At 50.1% G+C, this 19160-nt stretch overlaps 1 protein-coding gene across 1 annotated transcript in view; it reads left to right on the forward strand.

The window, feature by feature from the left end:
• NOS1 (nitric oxide synthase 1) overlaps window positions 1-8369 on the forward strand; it is a 111934-nt gene extending 103565 nt beyond the window's left edge. The window contains exons 26-29 of the mRNA XM_014787077.2: window positions 307-455; window positions 1975-2169; window positions 3838-3956; window positions 5110-8369. Of these exons, the coding sequence (XP_014642563.1) occupies window positions 307-455; window positions 1975-2169; window positions 3838-3956; window positions 5110-5125 (479 nt within the window). The 3' untranslated portion in view covers window positions 5126-8369. The remainder of the gene's footprint in view (window positions 1-306; window positions 456-1974; window positions 2170-3837; window positions 3957-5109) is intronic.
• The last annotated feature ends 10791 nt before the right edge of the window (window positions 8370-19160 follow it).

Below are 19160 nucleotides of genomic sequence, written 5' to 3' on the forward strand. Positions count from 1 at the left end.
ACATCAGGCTCCAGAGCCTGGGGTGTTAGCGCCACCCAGTGGTGGGGGCTGCTTAAGTAGTGGGGGGCGGAAGGGAAAGGTTGAGACCCAGAGAAGAGGGGTCTGCCGGAGTCTGAACATACTTTACCTGCTTCCCTCAGTGTGTGCATGTGTGTGTACATGTGTGTGAGTGGGTACACCTGGGTCCATGTGCCTATATCTGCGTGGTACACGCTAAGGTGCCAGCACCCCACCCCTGGCACCACCAGCCACCCCCGCAATCAGGCGGCAGAGCTGTCGGTGACACGAGATCTTCCTGGTCCCCAGGAATGAGTCCCTGCCCCATGGTCCTGGTCTTTGGGTGCCGGCAGTCCAAGATAGACCACATCTACAGGGAGGAGGCCCTCCAGGCCAAGAAGACGGGGGTCTTCAGAGAACTGTACACGGCCTACTCCCGGGAGCCAGACAAACCAAAGGTAACCCCCAGCCCGTTCACGGTCTCCCACCAGCCCAACACACATGTGCTCGTAGACACATGCACATCCCACTCCCAGAAAGCCCCTCACCCTTTCTGAATTCTCTTCCGTGAAATTGCTCTGTACTTTGGGAAGTATGGAGGGTGAAAATATCTATTTAAAATATTTAACAGTCCATATTATATGCTGCCACTTACATGATATATCCAGAACAGCCCAACCCATAGAGACAGAAGACAGATTAGTGGGTGCCAGCAGCTTGGGGGAGGGGGGAATGGGGAGTGACTCCCGATGGGCACAGGTTTCTGTTTGGGGTGATGAAAAAGTTCTGGAACCAGGGGGCCGGCCCTGTGGCCCAGTGGTTAACTTCAGCATGCTCTGCTTTGGCAGCCCGGCTTTGGTTCCCGGGTGTGGACCTACACCACTCGTCGGCAGCCATGCTGTGGTGGCGTCCCACATACAAAATAGAGGAAGATTGGCACAGATGTTAGCTTAGGGTGAATCTTCCTCAACAAAACAAAAGTTCCAAAACTAGATAGTGGTGATGGCTGCAAAACATTGTAAGTGTACCTAATGCCACTGAATTATACATTTTAAAATGGTTAGATGGTACATTTTATGTGGTGTATATTTTATCACAATAAAAATGTTTAAAAATATGAATTAAAAAATATATTTAACAGCCCATAAGAGGCACTACCAATCAGAACAGACACAGGACTAGAGCACACTCCTACTGGATCTTGGAGGGGGTTCGGGGGGTTCCCAGGAAAGGGGCCAGGACAGCTGGAGGTGGGGGACATTCAGGGCGTCTGGGCAGTGGCTACGTGACAGCTGGTGCAGAAGAACCTCAATGTTTTAACAACGGGACAGCCAGGCCGGGACGTACCGGCTGAACGTCAGCCTCGCCTGGGGGCAGCTTCCTGGCCAAGGTAGAGACATCCTGAGCAAACAGGACAATTCCCTGGAGGCTGTGTTGGACACCCCTGTGCCGCCCCGTTCTCTTAGCCCACCTTTTACTGTAGCTGTTGCTGTGGCAGCTGGCTTTGCCCAGGCAGCCTCACAGCCCCTCCCCTCGCCGGCCCTCGCTGTCCGCCCTGGGCTTCTCTGGCGCCCCAGTGTAGGAGGCCCGCAGTAACCAGCCCCGCACCTAGACGTGCACGGCTGTTAACACCCCATGGGTGACCGACCACTGGCCATTGGAGAGAGGAGCAGGTAGATAACGCCCCCCTCTTGTGCCCCTCCAGGGGGTGGTTCTGGGTGTGTTCTACATGGCTCCCTGGAGGGTCCTCAGCACAGCTGAGCTCCAGAGTGGGGAGCAGCTCATTCACACACCCTCGGTTGGCAGTCCCTGCTCCCCCTCCCCTATTTCACTCTTCCCAGCCCCCTGGGATCCCCTCACAGAATACACCACCTGCCCACAAGCCCCTGTGCAGAGTCTCCTCCCTGGGGGGAAGTGAGCTATGCGAGAGCATCTCGCGGCCCGGCTCCTTCTCACGGGTCCCCCTGCTCCCCGCAGAAGTACGTGCAGGACATCCTGCAGGAGCAGCTGGCGGAGGCCGTGTACCGAGCCCTGAAGGAGCAAGGAGGCCACATTTACGTCTGTGGAGACGTCACCATGGCCGCCGATGTCCTCAAAGCCATCCAGCGCATCATGACCCAGCAGGGGAAGCTGTCGGTGGAGGACGCCGGCGTGTTCATCAGCAGGCTGAGGGTGAGCGACGGGCTGGCTTCTTGGGTCCCTTTGCCAGCATCCGGTTCCCTGTCTCCTCTTTCTCACCCCACCACCTCTTTCTCATCCCACCTTTAGGGGAGCCGTGATGGTATCTCTGCTCCCATTTTTCCATTTATGACTGAGGGTAGAGGATACAGGTAGTCCAAACCATAGTTGAGAGAGAAGGAAGGATGGCTAGCTAGCCGTGCAGGTGCATGTATTAAATATGGTTGGGGGCTGTGGTGTGTGCAGATAATAAGTGGGTGGGCCACTGGGTAGCTAGACAGAAGCCATGCTACCCTAACTTTTCCTGCCCCCAGAACCAAGCAGTAGCACTGCCCTGTGCAGTTGTGCAGGTTGAGCACTGCACAAAAAGTTCTGTCCAAGGGGGGCCAGTTAGGACTGAAAGCCACACCATGCTTGGCTCTCCAAGCTGTGCACCTGGGTGTGGGGCTGTGCCCACCCCAGAAGGAGGGATGCCATTTCCTGATTTGCACAAAGGCTAGCAGCAGCTCAGCAAGCAAAGAGAAAAAAACTGAGTCCAGGCCTCCACAAAGCTCCAGGGGTGATCCCATCTTTCCCCCTGCTTCCCTAAAAGAGCAGGAATCACACATTTTTGCAGGAGAAGTCTTGCTCTAAACCTGGTGCTAAACCCCAGTGGGTTAAAAAAAAAAAGAAACAAACTTCCTGGTAGAAATGTCAGAGATCCAAGGAGAGCCGCAGAGCCCCCATCACTCAGTCTCTTTGGTATGAGCCTCAGGAGACACTCACAGATTCCGCGGAACTCTGCAGAATAAGGTTGAAAATCCACCTCAACTAAAAATGAACCTATTCTACCAATGGGCAACTTTCTTCAAAACCTTCAGGACCAAAGGATGCCGGAACTTAACTCCGTGCATCGATGTGCTTTGCCATGCTTGCCAATCGCGTGTGCCCCAACCAGTGCCCCTCCTCAGCAGAGAGGTGCATTCCCCCGCCTCATCCTCGAAGACCCGCCTCTGAGGGTGCTCTTGATCCCTGCCCCTCAGTTCTGCCGGAGGAGCCGTCACAGCTCCCGGAAGTCTTAGACACCGCAAGTTCATCATCACTTGTGCTGTTTCTTGCGTCCCCAGAGGAGCTTCTTCTTTTTGGTTGGTTGTTTCTCAGCCAAGATGCTCATCTTGTGATAAACTCATGTGTGGCCCAGAAGTCTCCACTGGGGGCAGCTTTGGGGGTGTTCCCTGAGTGCAAAGCAGGCACTGTTTCTTTTCTCCCATCTCTGCTGGTCTCCATGGGCTATGATGCTTCATGCAAAACCCAGCTGTGCCCAGATGGGAACTTGTAGGAACAAGGAGGATGGAGGGAAGGGGAGAATGGCGAGGTCTACGTTTGACCTCCTCACCTCTTCTGTCCTCGGAATTGACAAAGTAGCAGCACCGTTTCTGGAGGGGAGCATAAGTGTTCTTTGCCAACTGGGCTAGAGCGGCCCCAGGCCCTGGAGGGCAGAGGGTCTCGCTGAAACAGAGTCTTGGAGACATAAGCTACTCCAGGATGCACGGGGTTACGCCTCGTGTCTTGAGGAACCATCTTTTCTACAGATATTCCATTCCAGAGTTTCAGTGTGTCTGCCTCTCTCCGTGCCTTTGGCTGGCATTTGAAGGCTGTTTCCTGGCATTTTCTGTCCCCTAGGATGACAACCGGTACCATGAGGATATTTTCGGGGTCACCCTGCGAACGTACGAAGTGACCAACCGCCTTAGATCTGAATCCATTGCCTTCATTGAGGAGAGCAAAAGAGACACGGATGAGTAAGCTGGCTCCATCCCAGGGGTGCAGGGTGGGCAGAGCCCTCTCCTCCGGGGCCTGATGGGCGGGGACGTCTGACTTCATTTGCCATGGCTTCCCACAGTGGGCTCCCCAGAGCAGCAGCATCAGCACCACCTGTTAGAAATGCAGATTCCCAGGCTGGCCCGGACCCGCTGAATCTGAAACTCTGGGGTTAGGGTGCAGCAGTGGGTGTGTGTTAACGAGCCCTCCAGGGGATTCTGAGGCCCCATCAAGTGTGCGAACCCCAGCTTTGGATGCCAGCTTCCACCTGGGGTCACCCCTAGAGGAATGATGACTCTCGCCTCTGAGAAGTTGTATTCCTAGCATTTATATCACCTCCCTAACCCCCCAAATTGCTGGGAGCTTTCTCACTGATGCAGATTCCAAGTGGTATTATTTGGACAATTTCACTTGTTGTCTAGAAATTGCTAGAGACAGTCTGAGGCACCGCGGGAGTATTTAAACCTTACTATAACGCCATGACACATCAACCTTGCTTGTCATCTCACTGCCACGTTTCCTGCCACAGAACCACCACCGTGTGCCCTTTACATTAAATTAGTAGGAATTCAGCTGTCCCGTTCTCAGCAGCACAAGGCACACTCGCCATTTCTTAAGCATCCTCATTTTTTTCCCCTTATGACAACACCACAGTCTCAAAACTATACTTTTGTGTCCAGTAGGCTCATGTTTTTGGCCTTTACGGTCACAATTCCTTTGGTGTCACAAAGTCTCTTTAAATGTCCCTCTTCCTGGCCAGGTGTGTTGGTGAGCAAGCATTCATTCATTCAAGCATTCATTCCTTTATTCAAGCATTCATTCCTTTGTTCATTCGTTCAAGCATTCATTCATCATTTGTTCAAGCATTCATTCATTTATTCATTCAAGCAGTCATTCATTTGTGCAAGCATTCATTCTCTCATTCAAGCATTCATTCTTTGTGTATTCATTCATTCATTCATTCAAGATGAGCCCCAACTAGGTGCCGGGTCCTGTCCCAGACACTGGGGCTACAGAGGAAATGAAAGAGACAAAGCCCTGCGCCCAGAGCCTAGTGGTTTTCTCTGGGTCTCTAAGGACGCCCCATCTCTCTCACCCCTGGGGCGCTGACTCCTCCCCCTTCTCCCCCCACAGGGTTTTCAGCTCCTAACTGGATCCTCTCGCCCAGAGGATGGCAGGGGCCGGCCCATGCACTGGGCGGGGCGGCTGCGGGTTTTGCCTGCGTGGACGCCGCTGAACCTTTCCTCCGGGCCGTGTGGCCCTGCTCTGCCTCTCGTCCTGTCCCGTGTCCTTTCTCCTCTTCTGGGCCTGCGGCCTTTCTCCTTGCGTTTCCCCGCTGCAGTGCAAGGCCTTTATAATCCGCAGTGGCTCTTACACGCCCTTTCCCCCTCTCTCGTCCTGACACGGGCAACTCACCGGTGCATGAAACCACTGTCACACGGCCATCGCTTGTGTCAGGGCTTGTTTCCTGGGGCCCCCTGGACAGGCTGCAGGGACCGGACAGAAGAGTTTTGTGAGCCAGTCCCTCGGCCGCTGAAGTCCCCCCGTATCCTTTTTTATGGTGACATTTTGGTCATGTGTGTGTGCGTGTGACGGGCCCAGGTCTCCGTCTGTCCTCCTGCCTGTGTGAGGGTGTGGCCTGCAGACCCTCGGTGCCAAGAAACGTGCCCCAGCCATCACATGTGCATAATTAAGGGTCCGTGCTAGTGTCCCTGACACACTGGGAAGCACCCTCATTGTCCCAGTTATAAAGGGCTGGGGCATGGAGAGGGGGGTGTGATGATTAACGGAGAAATCTCCAACCAAAGGGGGAATCACAGAATGAGGTGCATTTGGATTCTGGCACCTGTTCGCAGAGCCCTTGGTGGGAAGTCAACCCATCTAATGGACCGGACAAACCCCCTCCCCAGCCCCACCCACCCGGGCCAGGACCACCTGACTACACCCTCCCCCGGCTATCCCACTCATGAGACCGGAAGTGATGTCCAAGCGAGTGTGCTGGAAATAAGAATCTCCCCATCTTCACCACCGGGTGACTCTGGACCGGTCACTTGTCCCCAGTTTCCCCCAGTCTCGATGCTATGAAGCTAAAAAGTGTGAATGGAGCAAACTTGAAAGTTGTGGAGCCTGGAAACAGTACCAAGGCAGAATCATTGCTATGTTTTTATTCCTCCATATGGGGCTTCCTGTTTCACCCTTGAGGATAGAATAATGGAAGCCAGTTAAAGCAGATCAGGCAGGGCGGGGAAGCCGTAATGAGGCACTGCACGGCTACTTCTACAGGACACACCCCAGGACGGGAAGAACCCGGCCCTCATGCTTTTGGCCTTCTGAAAGTGGTCCTCCCAATGTTTAACGTGATAAGGTAATTTTGACAAATAAATTATCCTTGACTCAGATCACAAATGGGCAGCAGAGTCTTTAGCAGGAATCAGGGCCTGGCAGGCAACCTGCTGAGTTTACCCTCTTGGAGTAAATGAGGTGGGAGGGTGCCTTTCTGCACTTAGTGGCAGACTGTGCCCAGAAAGAGCCGAGAAATTCCATGACCCCCAGGGACTGCCTCGAGGGGTCTGCCCTGGGCCCCGGGGTTGGAAGGGAAGCATTCGGGCGGTTCTATTCTCTGTTTTGTTGTATTATGTAGAAAGACAGCATTTCCTTTATATACTGCACTATGGGCGTTTCTTTCTTGATGCTCAGTTTTTGGGGGTCTGCCAAAGAGAAGGTGCCCTGGCCCTCTTTGGAAGGGCCTTAGAATGGGGGTGCCAAAGAGGTGTCCCCAGGAGGGGACAACTTCTTCAAGTCAAAGGGCAAACCGTATCTCGCCGTTCCCCACCCTCCCTGGCGGCCCCCACTGCTGTCTCATCCCTGGCACGGGGACTTCGTCTTCACGCCAGTTGTGACCTCCCTGCCTTCCTCTAATCCTGTTTCCTCCTGCTCGGGCTCCCATGGCTTAGAGACCAAACCCTGGGCGTGCTCCACCACCCCACTCTAACCTGGAGGGAAGCCCCTTGTAAACCCTCTCTTTCCTGCAAACACAATTCCGGCTCCTAGTAACCTTCCTCCAGGGGCTTTCTCTCCAACTCTTTGAGCCTTTTGGAGATGCCTCCTAAGATGTCACTAACTCCCCAGGGACTGAACTGCTGTGTCCAACCTCCGTCAAAGAGGAATTGATCAGTGCTTCCCCCTCCAAATCAAGCTGTACACATGAATGCTTTTCCATCGCCAAATAAATACCTGTGAGCCCTTACTGTGTGCCAGGCCCCTTCTTCGTATATCCCTGCCCTTCTAGTAGCAGGCAGACAGATGGAAACATCGTCTCGTTTTATCAGGGAGGCCAAAGAAATGATCATATAACCAGGATTCATCTTTCTTTCCAGGAAAGATTTTTATCTAAGTAAACACCTTTCAACCCCCAACACAAGCTGCTTCATAACTCCCGTCTAGAAGACAGCAGACTGGTCGCATGTGTTTCTCTCATTTGCCAGAATTCCTGATACCGAAAGCCGGCTCCACTGAGCCCATCAAGAGGCAGAGAGCAGAGTCCTGATTTCGCGTTTAGCTCTGATGCAGAGTGGGTAAATGCTGCCCTCTCGTGGTGGTTTTTAGTTCAGTCCCAATGGCCAAAAAACAGGTGCAAAATTTGGTTTAACAATAGATGAGCAAAAATAGGGTTGACTGGGCATTTGGAGATTACCCAGGTTACAGGCGTTTTATTTCCCTCTCCCCCTTGAATTGGCCTGCAGAGTTCCAACCCCATTTAGCAAAAGTGTGTTTCGCCAGGAGGAATGAGACAACAGGAGAGCTGGAATCTAGTGCTTTCCTGTTGCCACTATGAATCCAATTCTCGAACCTTGTGTTGCGAAAGAAGCGGAACTAGTTAATTAGACTCCCTGAGAGGAGAAAGGTTTTCCCTTAATTTCTACAAGGTGAGACAGCCAGGTATCTTTCTTTGGGGGGAATGCTTCAGACCCACCAAAATGGAGTTTGGGAAGCAGACCTGGGTCCATGTGCTAATTATGCCCCTGTTTCCGCAATCAAGTCACCATTCTGAGTCTACGTAGCCACAAAGGAGATAATGCCCCTACGATGCCCAGTGACATTTTATTTTTTCACTTAATTTATAACATTTCCTGCTTCTCTAGTACGCAGAAGGCACCGTGGAACAGTCAGAGGAAAATACGGTTCCTCTCTTATAGAAGGTTAGAATCTGGTATGTAGAGACACAATTCTTAGAATTGACATAAATGTCTGGGTTTTGAGAAATGAGTGGGCTTCCACCAGTGGGTTTGGGGAGAGAAGATTGCCAGGAAGTGGGAAGAGCGAGAGGAAAGGCATGGACGGGGAGCACGTAGGGTAAATCAGGGCTGGCTTCAGATGTAGCCCAGCTTTGGAAAGCTGTGGATGGTGGGGGTGGGGAGAGAGACGCTGGGAAGACGGGCAGGCACCAGATGGTGGGGAGAGGTGGAGGACACATCAGGGAATTTTGACTTTATTTGGTAGGCAACAGGGAGTCCTTAAGAGTGTTCTTTAAAGGGGGAAAATAAGGTGATTGGAGTTATGCTTGGAAAAGAATGTTCTGGCTGCAGCACAGAGCGAGGATGGATGGCCTACTGAACTATGGGTAGGTTATTGCAGTAACCAAGGCTTGAACGAGGGAAGAGGCAGAGGTAGTGATAAAGAGATTCTAGGGGTTGAGTCAAGAAGACCTGGAGACCCATCTGTTGTGGAGGATGAGAACCAACGAGAAAATCAAGAGTCTTGCCTCTAAGCTGAGAAACAGGTCTTGTGAGAAAAAACAGGCTCAAGGGAAAGATGAGTTTGCAGTGCTGACATGATAGTCAGCTTCTCCCCGAGTCAACAGGGTGAGTCCTTCCAAGGTCCAGCCATGCCTAGATGCACAGAAAGAGAACTGACTCCAGGCCAATTGACATTGGCCTGAGAACACAGGATTTTCTTGCCAAACACGCTCTCAGCAGCCACCTGCGTTGGGCTCCCAAAAGAAGGTCAGATTTTGCCCTAAGTCCAAAACAAGTGAGATTCTCTGACCTAGATCACAGGGTAGATGGTTCCTGCCAGGATGGGCAAGCTGGATGCCTGGGCCCCTTCACCCCTGCAGCATCGGCCCCCAGTACCGCCTTTTAATTCATGCCCTTAGGGAAACCATGGACTTAAGACTTTAAGCCAGCCATGTTTACTTGTATATTTCCATCTCCACTGCCCCCGATCTCCAGCATGTCACTCTGCCCACCTTATCCTCAAAGCCTTCTGTCTGAATCGGCAAGTTAATTTGAGACTGCCTGCAGGTGACAAAGAGCAAGAACTATTCATCTGGGCTGCCTACGTGACCTGTCCATATTCCCTGTCTTCTCCCAACCCTCATAAAGTCTCCTGCATCCAAATGTGCTGTTTGACTCAAGAATTAAAGGCTAGGAGCCAGGATGGAGGAAAACAGATTTGAGAGGCTGAGGGAGGGGCCCTGCCCCCAGGGACTCAGCACAAATGGTCCCCACCAACCTGACTTGGCCTGTGGGAGCTGACACCAGCATCCCCTCTTTCTCTCACGCCTACCCTGTCCTCGGTCTACTGCCAGCCCCTGCCTCTGCCCAACAATGACATGTGTCAGATGTGAGGACCTAGGCAAACGTTCACCCTGGAAAGCAGGTCTGTTTGGGGTCTGTTCTCTATTGGGTCTGTCGTGGAATATCTGAACAGTTCTAAATGAGCAGAGCATGTCTGCCTGGTCCAGGACAGAGCCCATTCTTTATGGGGTGGTCCTGGCAGACAGGAACTAATATGCCTTAAGATGCTGCTTTCCATAGTCTTCTAGAAAATGACTCCAGGACATCCAAGTGCCCAGCCTTGGCTCCTAAGCTCTAGGAGACTCTGGTCCAGGGATCTCTCAGTCTCAGCACTATTGGCATTTGGGACTGGATCATTCTTTGTGGTGGGGGCTGTCTTGTGCATTGTAGGATATTGAGCAACATCCCTGGCCTCCACACACTAGATGCCAGTAGCAGCCTCCCACCAATTGTGACAACGAAATATATCTTTGGACATTGCCAGATGTCCTCTGAGGGCAACAGAATCTCTACTGGCTGCCCCAGGCCTTCTCATCACGGACCTTCTGGAGTAAGCAGAGCATTCCTCAGCCCCATGGTTTTGTTTCCGTTATCTGTTGCCCAACTGAGACCCGAAGGCTTTTGAGGGAGAATAAAAAAGCGTGGTTTCACAAACTCCCCCTCAAGACAGAAGGATGACAGTTCCATGTCTGTAAGATGCTGTGCCCTTGGTTCTGATGAAGACCCGTGGGGGCCCACTGCTCTCCGTGCCCCTCGCCCTGCCTCCACCCTGTTTCCTTGTTGTGTGTTGTCACTGTGATTGTAAGACCCTCTCCGGGCTCAGCAGTGGTTTTCCGGAAGGCGCGGTCGGTCGCTCCTCGTTGCTGTCCCCGTGGGTTTCCGTGCCGGGGTTGGGGAATTGGTGGGCAGAGCGGGTGTCGCCTCTCACCACACACACACGCTGTCAGAAACGCGGACTTCCCCTACCTCTGAGCTCTCGATGCTGCTAACCTCCGCCAAGTGTCCCGTGTGCTCCGGCACCGCCCTCTGAGGACTGACGCCCGCCCCACGCTCGCTGCGAGGTTGTCCAGGCTGTGTTCACCGCATGCTCTTCTTCTGTATAGTTCTCATCTTCTAATTTGATGGAATTCAACAAAAGTCTACTTATGCCTGTTTGCATTATGGTTAAAACATTAAAAAGTGGACTCAACTCGACTGACTGCTGTCTTTTTTTGATTTGCTTGGAATTTCTCATGCCTTGTCCACTGTCACAGGCCGGGTGACCCCAGGAAGCCCACTCTGAGACAGAGGTGGCAGAGGCGGATGGGGGAGTGCTTTGGGGAAAGGGAGGGGAGGGGAAGTGAGGAAAGCAGTCCGACTGGTCAGAGGGGAAGCCTGAGCTGCAAATTGTCCCAACAGAAAGTTCAGGCAACCCTGCAGGGAATTCTGAAGATGATCTTCCAGAGCTGTCCCGATTTGGGACAGGAAAGCAGGTTTCATACCCCTCCATCAGTCAGTCTCGGACCAGGCAGATCTCTGCAGTGGAATTCACGCCCCCAGGGACTGACCCGCAGAGGGCACTCCCAGCAGGTGGAGGGAGATTTCTTGACTCCTGACACGGACCTGGGTGGCGCATCTCAGCATCCTCCCCACCCTCCTCCCCATCACAGCTGCATCCATAGAAAGGGCCCCAAAGAAACTGTACCACCTTCCCCCTCAGCCCTTGCCCCCTGTATATACAACCCTGAGGACCCTAATACCTGAGTCCTAGCTGGCTTCAGACCCAGTGTCAAAAGGAAGAGATCTCGAAGCCCGAGAAGGACAGATAAAGAGGAGCTGACCCCAAATGCCCTGACAAGGTGGTTACTATAAGAGGAGAAACGGAGGGTGGGGGCCCTAAGGCTTCGTCATGCCCTTCCGGACATGGCCATTTGGATGCTGAGGCTGTTTTGACCTTCATACCTATTTCCTGGTCATAAAGCACAAGACACTAGATATTCAGCCTTTTAAATGACAAAGTAATTTGCCCAACATCAAATATTCCCCACACACCATTCCTGACTCCTCCGTCCCACCCCTGATCCTCAGGCCCAAGTTCAAGTGTGAGATGCAGGTCAGAGAAGGAACAAGAGTCAGGGAACTCCTCAGCACCCAGCTCCACACTACCCTACAGAAATTTGTTACTTAATGAAAATAATGACTAACGGTTATTAAGTGCCAGTCTTCACAAAAATACTTTGACATGTTATCACTGCTCTCTCCAGTTTAATACTTGGGAAATGGAGGCACAAGGAGATCAGACAGCTTGTGCAAGGTCAACATAGCCAGCAAATAAATGTTAGAGGTGGAGTTTGAACCCAGACCATCAGGTTCTAGAATCCGCGTTCTTAACCACCACCTAGGGCTGCTGCTAAGAGACTCAGACTGTCGCTCACAGTTCAAATCCCGGCTCCTTCACTTCCTAGCTGTGCAACTTAGGATAAGTTACCTGACCTCTCTGTACCATTTGTTCACTGTAAAATAGGCGGTGGTTGTTTCAACTGCATTGCATTCTCAGCCCTCCGCAGACCACCTGCCATCCTAGGCAACGCTCATTTTAAAAGCCAACTCCTGGCCTCTCCCCCCACCTGCCCATTAGCACTCATGGGGGATAAGGTCTGATGCAGAATTTTTAACCAGCTCCCCCCAGGTGATTCATACACGCACTGGAGTTCTGTCGAAGTTCTGTCGGGCCCAGTCTCAGAGATGGCTGGGGAAACTTAACATTTCTATGCATCCCGACTGCGGCGGCTTCTGTTGCCTGGCAACCAGGTGACAACTCCAAGTTTACCCCAAAACAGGACCTTCCCACCCACAAATGGAAAGGAGCAGGGGGAAGGAAAAAAGTGGAGGGGGCGGGGGGAAGGATTTTTGAGTCACTGCAGATCAATATAGAATATGGCCTTCACAGTCAGTTAAATAGTAAAAATGTACTTATTTTTTCATCATACCCTTGGCTGAATCACCAAGAGAGCAAAAACAGGGAAAGTATTTACAATCGGGGGGACCAATCTAGAGCTTAACCTACATCATTGAAAGGAAATCGCATTAGCCGTGGGCTCTGGAGGAAAATAAGATTAAGTTAATCAAATAGCAGAAGATTAAAACCCAAGTAATTAGTAAAGTGATTTTTTAAAAAACTCAAATCTTTTGTATTATTAGACTTGGGGGTGGAGGGGACAGTGCTGTGGGGTCTCCTGGCTTCTCTGTGTCTGTTTTCTCCGCTGGAGCTCAGAGCTGAGGTTGGAAGTTGATATGGGAAAACTTAATCTCTCAGTTCTTCCCTAATTTACTGTTTCCAAGAATTTTAGATCTTCAAGGGTGACGAGGTCCACTTTCCTCTCTGCTCCCATTTCTGGTCTCGTAGGTAAAGAAACCGAGTGCAAGAAAGCTTCTGAGACATACTGTACACTCAAGGTGTAGTATCCACGGCATTAATTCAACCCTATGCAGTGACTAATTGAATCAGTTTGTTTTGAAGCCTTTGAAAAGAGTCACTAATGGAAGTGCAGTTATTAGCAGAAAAGCTGCCGGCAAAATCTGTGGGGAGACAGACATCTAGTCCTTTTTCTTCCAAGCTGGTGGCATCGTCTTCCTTGAAAAGCACACACTGCCCCCAGATTGCCCTTCCAGATACGTCTCCTTCATCCCGTCATGCCTGTGCTCAAAGGCATTTGGTGCCACCAGGGACCAGAGGAGGACCAACCCCTCCGGCCAACATTCAGCGCTTGCGCTGGCCACAAGCAGCCTTCTCAGCGTCTGCTTCCTCCACTGCTCCACACCAAGCTGCTCGTCTGTGGATTTGCTGCAGTGGTTCTAAACACAGCTCTTCTTTTCCCTCCTCCCGACCTTTGTTTCTGCTGCTCCCTCCATCCTCCAACCATACTTCCTGTCTGTACCAATCACTTGGCACATTGAAGGTATTGCTTTGCAATTGTTGTGTATGTGTTTTATCTGCCTCTGTGTATTCGTTACCTATTGCCACAAGGATGCTGAGTAACAACCACGAAACCTCCCTGGCATACTGCCTTATTGCTGCAGAGGTTGGAGTCACGCAGCTATGAGCCAAGGAATGCGGGTGGCCTCTGCAAGCTGGAAAAGGCCCAGAACTGTTCACTTAGAGCCTCCAGAAGGAACACTGCTCTGCTGACACCTTTATTTCAGCTTCCTAAGACCCATTGGAGACTTCTGACATCCAGAGCAGTAAGATAATAAATACGTGTTGTTTTAAGCCACTAAGTTGTGGTAATTTGTTAGGGCAACAGTAGAAAACTAAAATCTATATTAAATCTGTATTCGTTTCTTATTGCTAATGCTCAAGGGAAGAATCCATTTTCACGTGTTTTCCAGCTTCTAGAAGCTGCCCACATTTCTTGGCTTGTGGCCCAGCATCACTCGAACCTCTGCTTCCATCGTCACATCTCCTGTCTCTGACTCTGTCCCTCCTGTCCCCTGCTTATAAAGACTCTGGTGATTACATTGGGCTTACCCAGATTATCCAGGATATCTCTCCATCTCAAGATTCCTAACTAAATTACATCTGCAAAGTCCCTTTTGCCATGTAAGGAGACTGTGATATTGTGATTTATAATAAGAAGTACATATTTGGTCTTCCTCCTTGTTTCTGTCATAGAGCTCCTAAAACCCTTGGAATTTCCTAACTGATGAGAGCAATAAAGATGTCTTGTTTGGGGCCGGCCCCGTGGCTTAGCTGTTAAGCGCGCACTCCGCTACTGGCGGCCCGGGTTCGGATCCTGGGCGTGCACCGACGCACCGCTTCTCTGGCCATGCTGAGGCCACGTCCCACATACAGCAACCAGAAGGCTGTGCAACTATGACATACAACTATCTACTGCGGCTTTAGGGGGAAAAAAAATGGAGGAGGATTGGCAATAGATATTAGCTCAGAGCCGGTCTTCCTCAGCAAAAAAGATGTCTTGTTATTCTTAACAAACTCCTTTCAACCACACCTGAGTTTATGTTAATGCGCTGACTTTTGGAAAGCATCTGAGGATGGGGGCTGGTTGCCAGGGGAACCAACCACGTGATTAGAGGGGTGATACTTTCAGTCCTACCCCCTCACCTCCAGAGAGGGGAAAGGAGCTGGAGGTTGAATAAGTCACCAATGGTCAATGATTTAATGAATCACGCCTATGTAAGGAAGCCTCCATAAAAACGGAGAGGTCGGGGTTCGGAGAGCTTCCAGGTTGCTGAACACGTGAAGATTCGGGGAGAATGGCGTGCTCAGAAAAGTGTGGAAGCTCTGCGTCCTTTCCACATGCCTTGCCCTGTGCCTCTCTTCCATCTGGCTGTTCTAAATTATATCCTTTCATAATAAACTGGTAATCCAGTAAGTCAAATGTTTCTCTGAGTTCTGGGAGCTGCTCTAGCAAACTAATCAAACACAAGGAGGGGGTCGTGGGAACCCTGACCTGTAGCCCGTTGGTCTGAAGCACAGGTGGCAACACGGACTTGCAAAGGGCAGTTTTGTAGGACCGAAACCTTAACCTGTGGGATCTGTCCCCAGGTCGATAGTAGATAGTGCCTCTCAGGTAGGTAGTGTCAGAATTGAGTTGAATTGTAGGCCACTCAGCTGATGTTGGAGAACTGCTTGGTGGTGTGGGGAAAAAAATCCCACACATCATAGTAATATATTCACAGGTTCTAGAGATTAGAATGTGAATGTGTTTGGAGGCCATTATTCAGCCTATCGTAGTCTGCCCTCTGGTCCCCCAAGATTCATGTCCACCCACATGCAAAATACATTCAACTCAATTGAGTTGCATTTATAGGATTAATTCACTCATTCAATAGAAATATAATGAGGACCTATTATGTGTCAGGTCCTTTTGTAGGGCCTGGAGATCAAGTGTAGAGCTCACATTCTATCAGAAAGAGAGAGACAGCAAGTGAGTGCGTTTTTTTAAGAAATGGGGAGTAGTAGATGGTGATAAGTAAGTAATTTTGGAGAAAAACAAAGCAGGCAGAGTGACGGAGAGTTTACATAGGGTGGTCCATTAATAAGGTGACTGACGAGACTTCAGGAAGGTGAGGGCACAAGCCACACACGTACAGCGACGGTGGGAGTTAGTTGGTCTGAAGAAGTATCTCTGTAGGAGAGTGTGAGATCCTTTCACATACCCCAGCAGTACATTCAATAAGTATTTGAGCAAAACTGGACAGAGGCCCTGCTTTCATGGAGGTTACCATTCTATAGGAAGAGACGTGTTTACTATGGAGCTAATGAAGCTTAACTTCGGGACCCCTCACTTGGAAAGACCCCACCCAAGGCCCCTTCATTTCTCATTCTACATACATGCTCTCCTGTTTACTTATGAATTCATCCCTGTGTATTCCTTTTCTAAAATAAGGCCTCTGGACACTGGCCCAGTGGCGTAGTGGTTAAGTTTGCGTGCTCTGCTTTTGTGGCCCGGTGTCCAAGGGTTTAGATCCCGGGCATGGACCTACACACCGCTCATCAAGCCATGCTGTGGCGGCATCCCACATACGTAATAGAGGAATATTGGCACAGATGTTAGCTCAGAGCCAATCTTCCTCACAAAAAAATAAAAATAAAAATAAATTAAGGCCTCTAAACAGTATAAGCTTCAGGCCCCACGAAACCTGGATCTGCCTGTGCTGGTGGGTGAATCCAATAATCATGCCAAGGTGTGCGTTATGACAGTCTGGGAGTGTGCACCGAATGAAAGGGAGGGGATTCTGTGGGGGCACAAGACAAAAGAAGCTCACCTAGTCTGTGGTCAGCAGATGTGTGTTTCTGCAGACAAGTGCTTAAGTTGAAATCTAATGGATGAGTTAGGAGCTGGAAGCCAGCACTCCAGGAAAATGAAACTGTATTAACAAAGGCTCTCTGGTGGGAGGGAGAGTCTGGGGAGATGGACCAGAAGAGAAAGGATGTGTATATTTATTTTGAGAACAAGGAAAGCCATTGAAGATGCTGAAGGGGGTTGAACTGGTCTCTCTCAAAGACTGTGAATATCTCATGGGAGAGCGATGTTGAAGTCCTCTAGCCAAAGATAAACAGAAATACACCTTTAGTCCACAAAGAGGTTTATTGGCTTGCAGCAGGGATAGGGCACCCCGGAGGAACTCAGGGGGGCCAGGCAGGATGGGCTGGGAGGGGGTTACTCTAGGATTTGGGCTTGTGCTGGGTGACTTGAAGCAGGAACTTAGGTAGTGGGGACCAGCTCTCAGCTGAATACAGGCGGCAGTCCAGCAAGAGGGTATTGTAGGGTAAGTTTAAAAACTCATTATTTTCCCTGTTGCCAAAAGGAAGAGAAACCCATTCCCTCCTTCCTTTCTTAAAGCATTTCTTTGAGAAATTGTGTGTGTGTAAAGCTTTCCTGTCTCTTTGAGATGTATGCAAATCTGTTTTGTGCGTGCTATTTTTTAAAATTATGGTAAAATATACATAACAGAAAATTTACCATGTAACTATGTTTATGTATACAATTCAATGACATTAAGGACATTCACAGTGTTGTGGAACCATCACCACTGTCTCTTTCCAGAACTTTTTCATCACCCTAAACAGAAACTCTGTACCCATTAGGCAATAACTCCCCACTCCCTCCTCCCTCCCAGCCCCTGGTAACCTCTCATCTCCATTCTGTCTCTATGAATTTGCCTATTCTAGATGTTTCACGTAAGTGGGATCATACAATATTCGTCCTTTCGTGTCTGGTTTCTTTCACTTAGTGTAATGTTCCCAAGGTTTGTCCATGTTGCAGCGTGTATCAGTGCTCCATTTTTTTTTTTATGGCTGAAGAACGTTCCGTTGTGCACGCATACTACATTTTACAAATCTTTTTAAAGGCTAAGTACGCCTCTTGCCACTATTACAACCCAGGAATGTTTTTCTTAGGGACCTGGGAACTATCTCTTTGAAATGTAAATATCAGGGAAGATAGTGTCCCTATCTCCCTGTGACCATGGGAGTTTAACATGAGCACCTTGTTCCCAGCTGTAAGCACCTGCTTGTCGTAAAGATGAGAAGTTTTATTATTCTTTGAGATGAGGGCAGTTAGCTAGCACAATAGGTACCCCAATTACCGGGTGAGCTTAGGATGAACTAGGAAAGAATGTATGAACTAGGACAGGTGTGGTCAGGTCCTCTTACCTGAGGACAAGTTAACACTAATCTCGAGAACACGTACGTGAGGCAGTGACTGGCGTATATAAAAAGGATGGGATTTCTTTCTGTCTTTGTAATCTCATCAGCGGATTACCTGTGATGTGCATCACAGTCTGGTTTAACGCTTGTTCAATAATAAAACTGTTCTCCATCTTTTCTAGAGTCACAGAGAGGATTTTCTGGATTGGCAAGCGATTCTAGTATCTTAGTCATCTTTGATCAGAAGACAGGAAGCAAGAAGGAGGGCCGGGATGTCACTGATAAGAAAGCAAGAGTTGTTCATAAGAACGACTTACCAATTGTCTGTGCAGTTGAGGGGGTCTACCTTCTGCCCTACTGGGTGGAAACTTGGTTTATCAAGGTCTGAGCATCATCAGGGCTGATTTTCACATTCTTATGGCCAGGATGGAAGCCAGGGGAACAGTTAGGAGCTACAGAGGGGGCATGGACTAGGGCAGTGGCTGAGGAGACTGAGAGAAAGACACAGATTTGAGAAATATTAGGAATGATCTTTTAGAAAAGAAAATGGCTTCCCTGTTCCAAGGAAAAAAAAAAAAAGTTTCCCTGAAGAAACTGAGACACAGAGAACTTAACCTCTGTTGGGCATTTGAATATGGAGACTGCTTCCGAGCGCACTTAAGACAAAATCTCAGCCCTTTCTGAGATCCTGTGGGGTCTGACAACAGTGAGGACATGCAGTGTTTGAAAGCACGGAATCTGGAGACGCCACCTGATTCCAGTTCGGAGCTGCCCAGCTGAGCCCTTCTCCATTTCCTGGCCCACAAAACCAAGAGGAGAAAAACAAGGTTGTTTTAAGCCACGAAGTTTTGGGTTTATTTGTTATGCTGCAAGAGTAACTGATATATGTGTATTGTTTCATTTAATAGGAAGATCTATCATTATCCCCATTTTATAGATGAGGAAACCGAGGCACAGAGAAGTCAAGATCTATTGCGCATTTGGATATGGATGGTGAGGGAGAGAGGTGCCAAGGATGGCGACAAGTTCCGGTTTTGCAGGAATGGATGGATGGGCAGCCTTTCCCAAGGCAGGAACCATCGGGAGAGGACAGGGTAAGTGGGGGTGGGGGTGTGAGTTCACTCTCGGATAAGTTGAGTTTCAGGGCCCCAAAGGGAATGTCAGGGGAGCAGCTGGCTGACTGAGTCTAGATCTCAGAGGAACAGGCTGGGCCAAAGAGGGAAACGTGGACATTTAAACTGGGTTTGGATCGTCATTCCGGCTGTAGACAGGGGTGAGAAAGTGAAAGAAGGGGGCCTGTGGCTGAGCCCCAAGGTACCCCAACATGCACCATCTGGGGGAGGTGGCAAAGGAGACTGAGAAGGACCTGCCCTAGGGGTAGGAGGAGAACCAGGAGAGGGTGGGGCCACAGAGGCCAAGGGGAACCAGCATTTCGAGGAGAAGCAAGTGGTAAA

This window comes from Ceratotherium simum, chromosome 35 (assembly GCF_057802395.1).
Source record: "Ceratotherium simum simum isolate JZ-2026a chromosome 35, ASM5780239v1, whole genome shotgun sequence".
Lineage (NCBI taxonomy): Eukaryota > Metazoa > Chordata > Mammalia > Perissodactyla > Rhinocerotidae > Ceratotherium > Ceratotherium simum.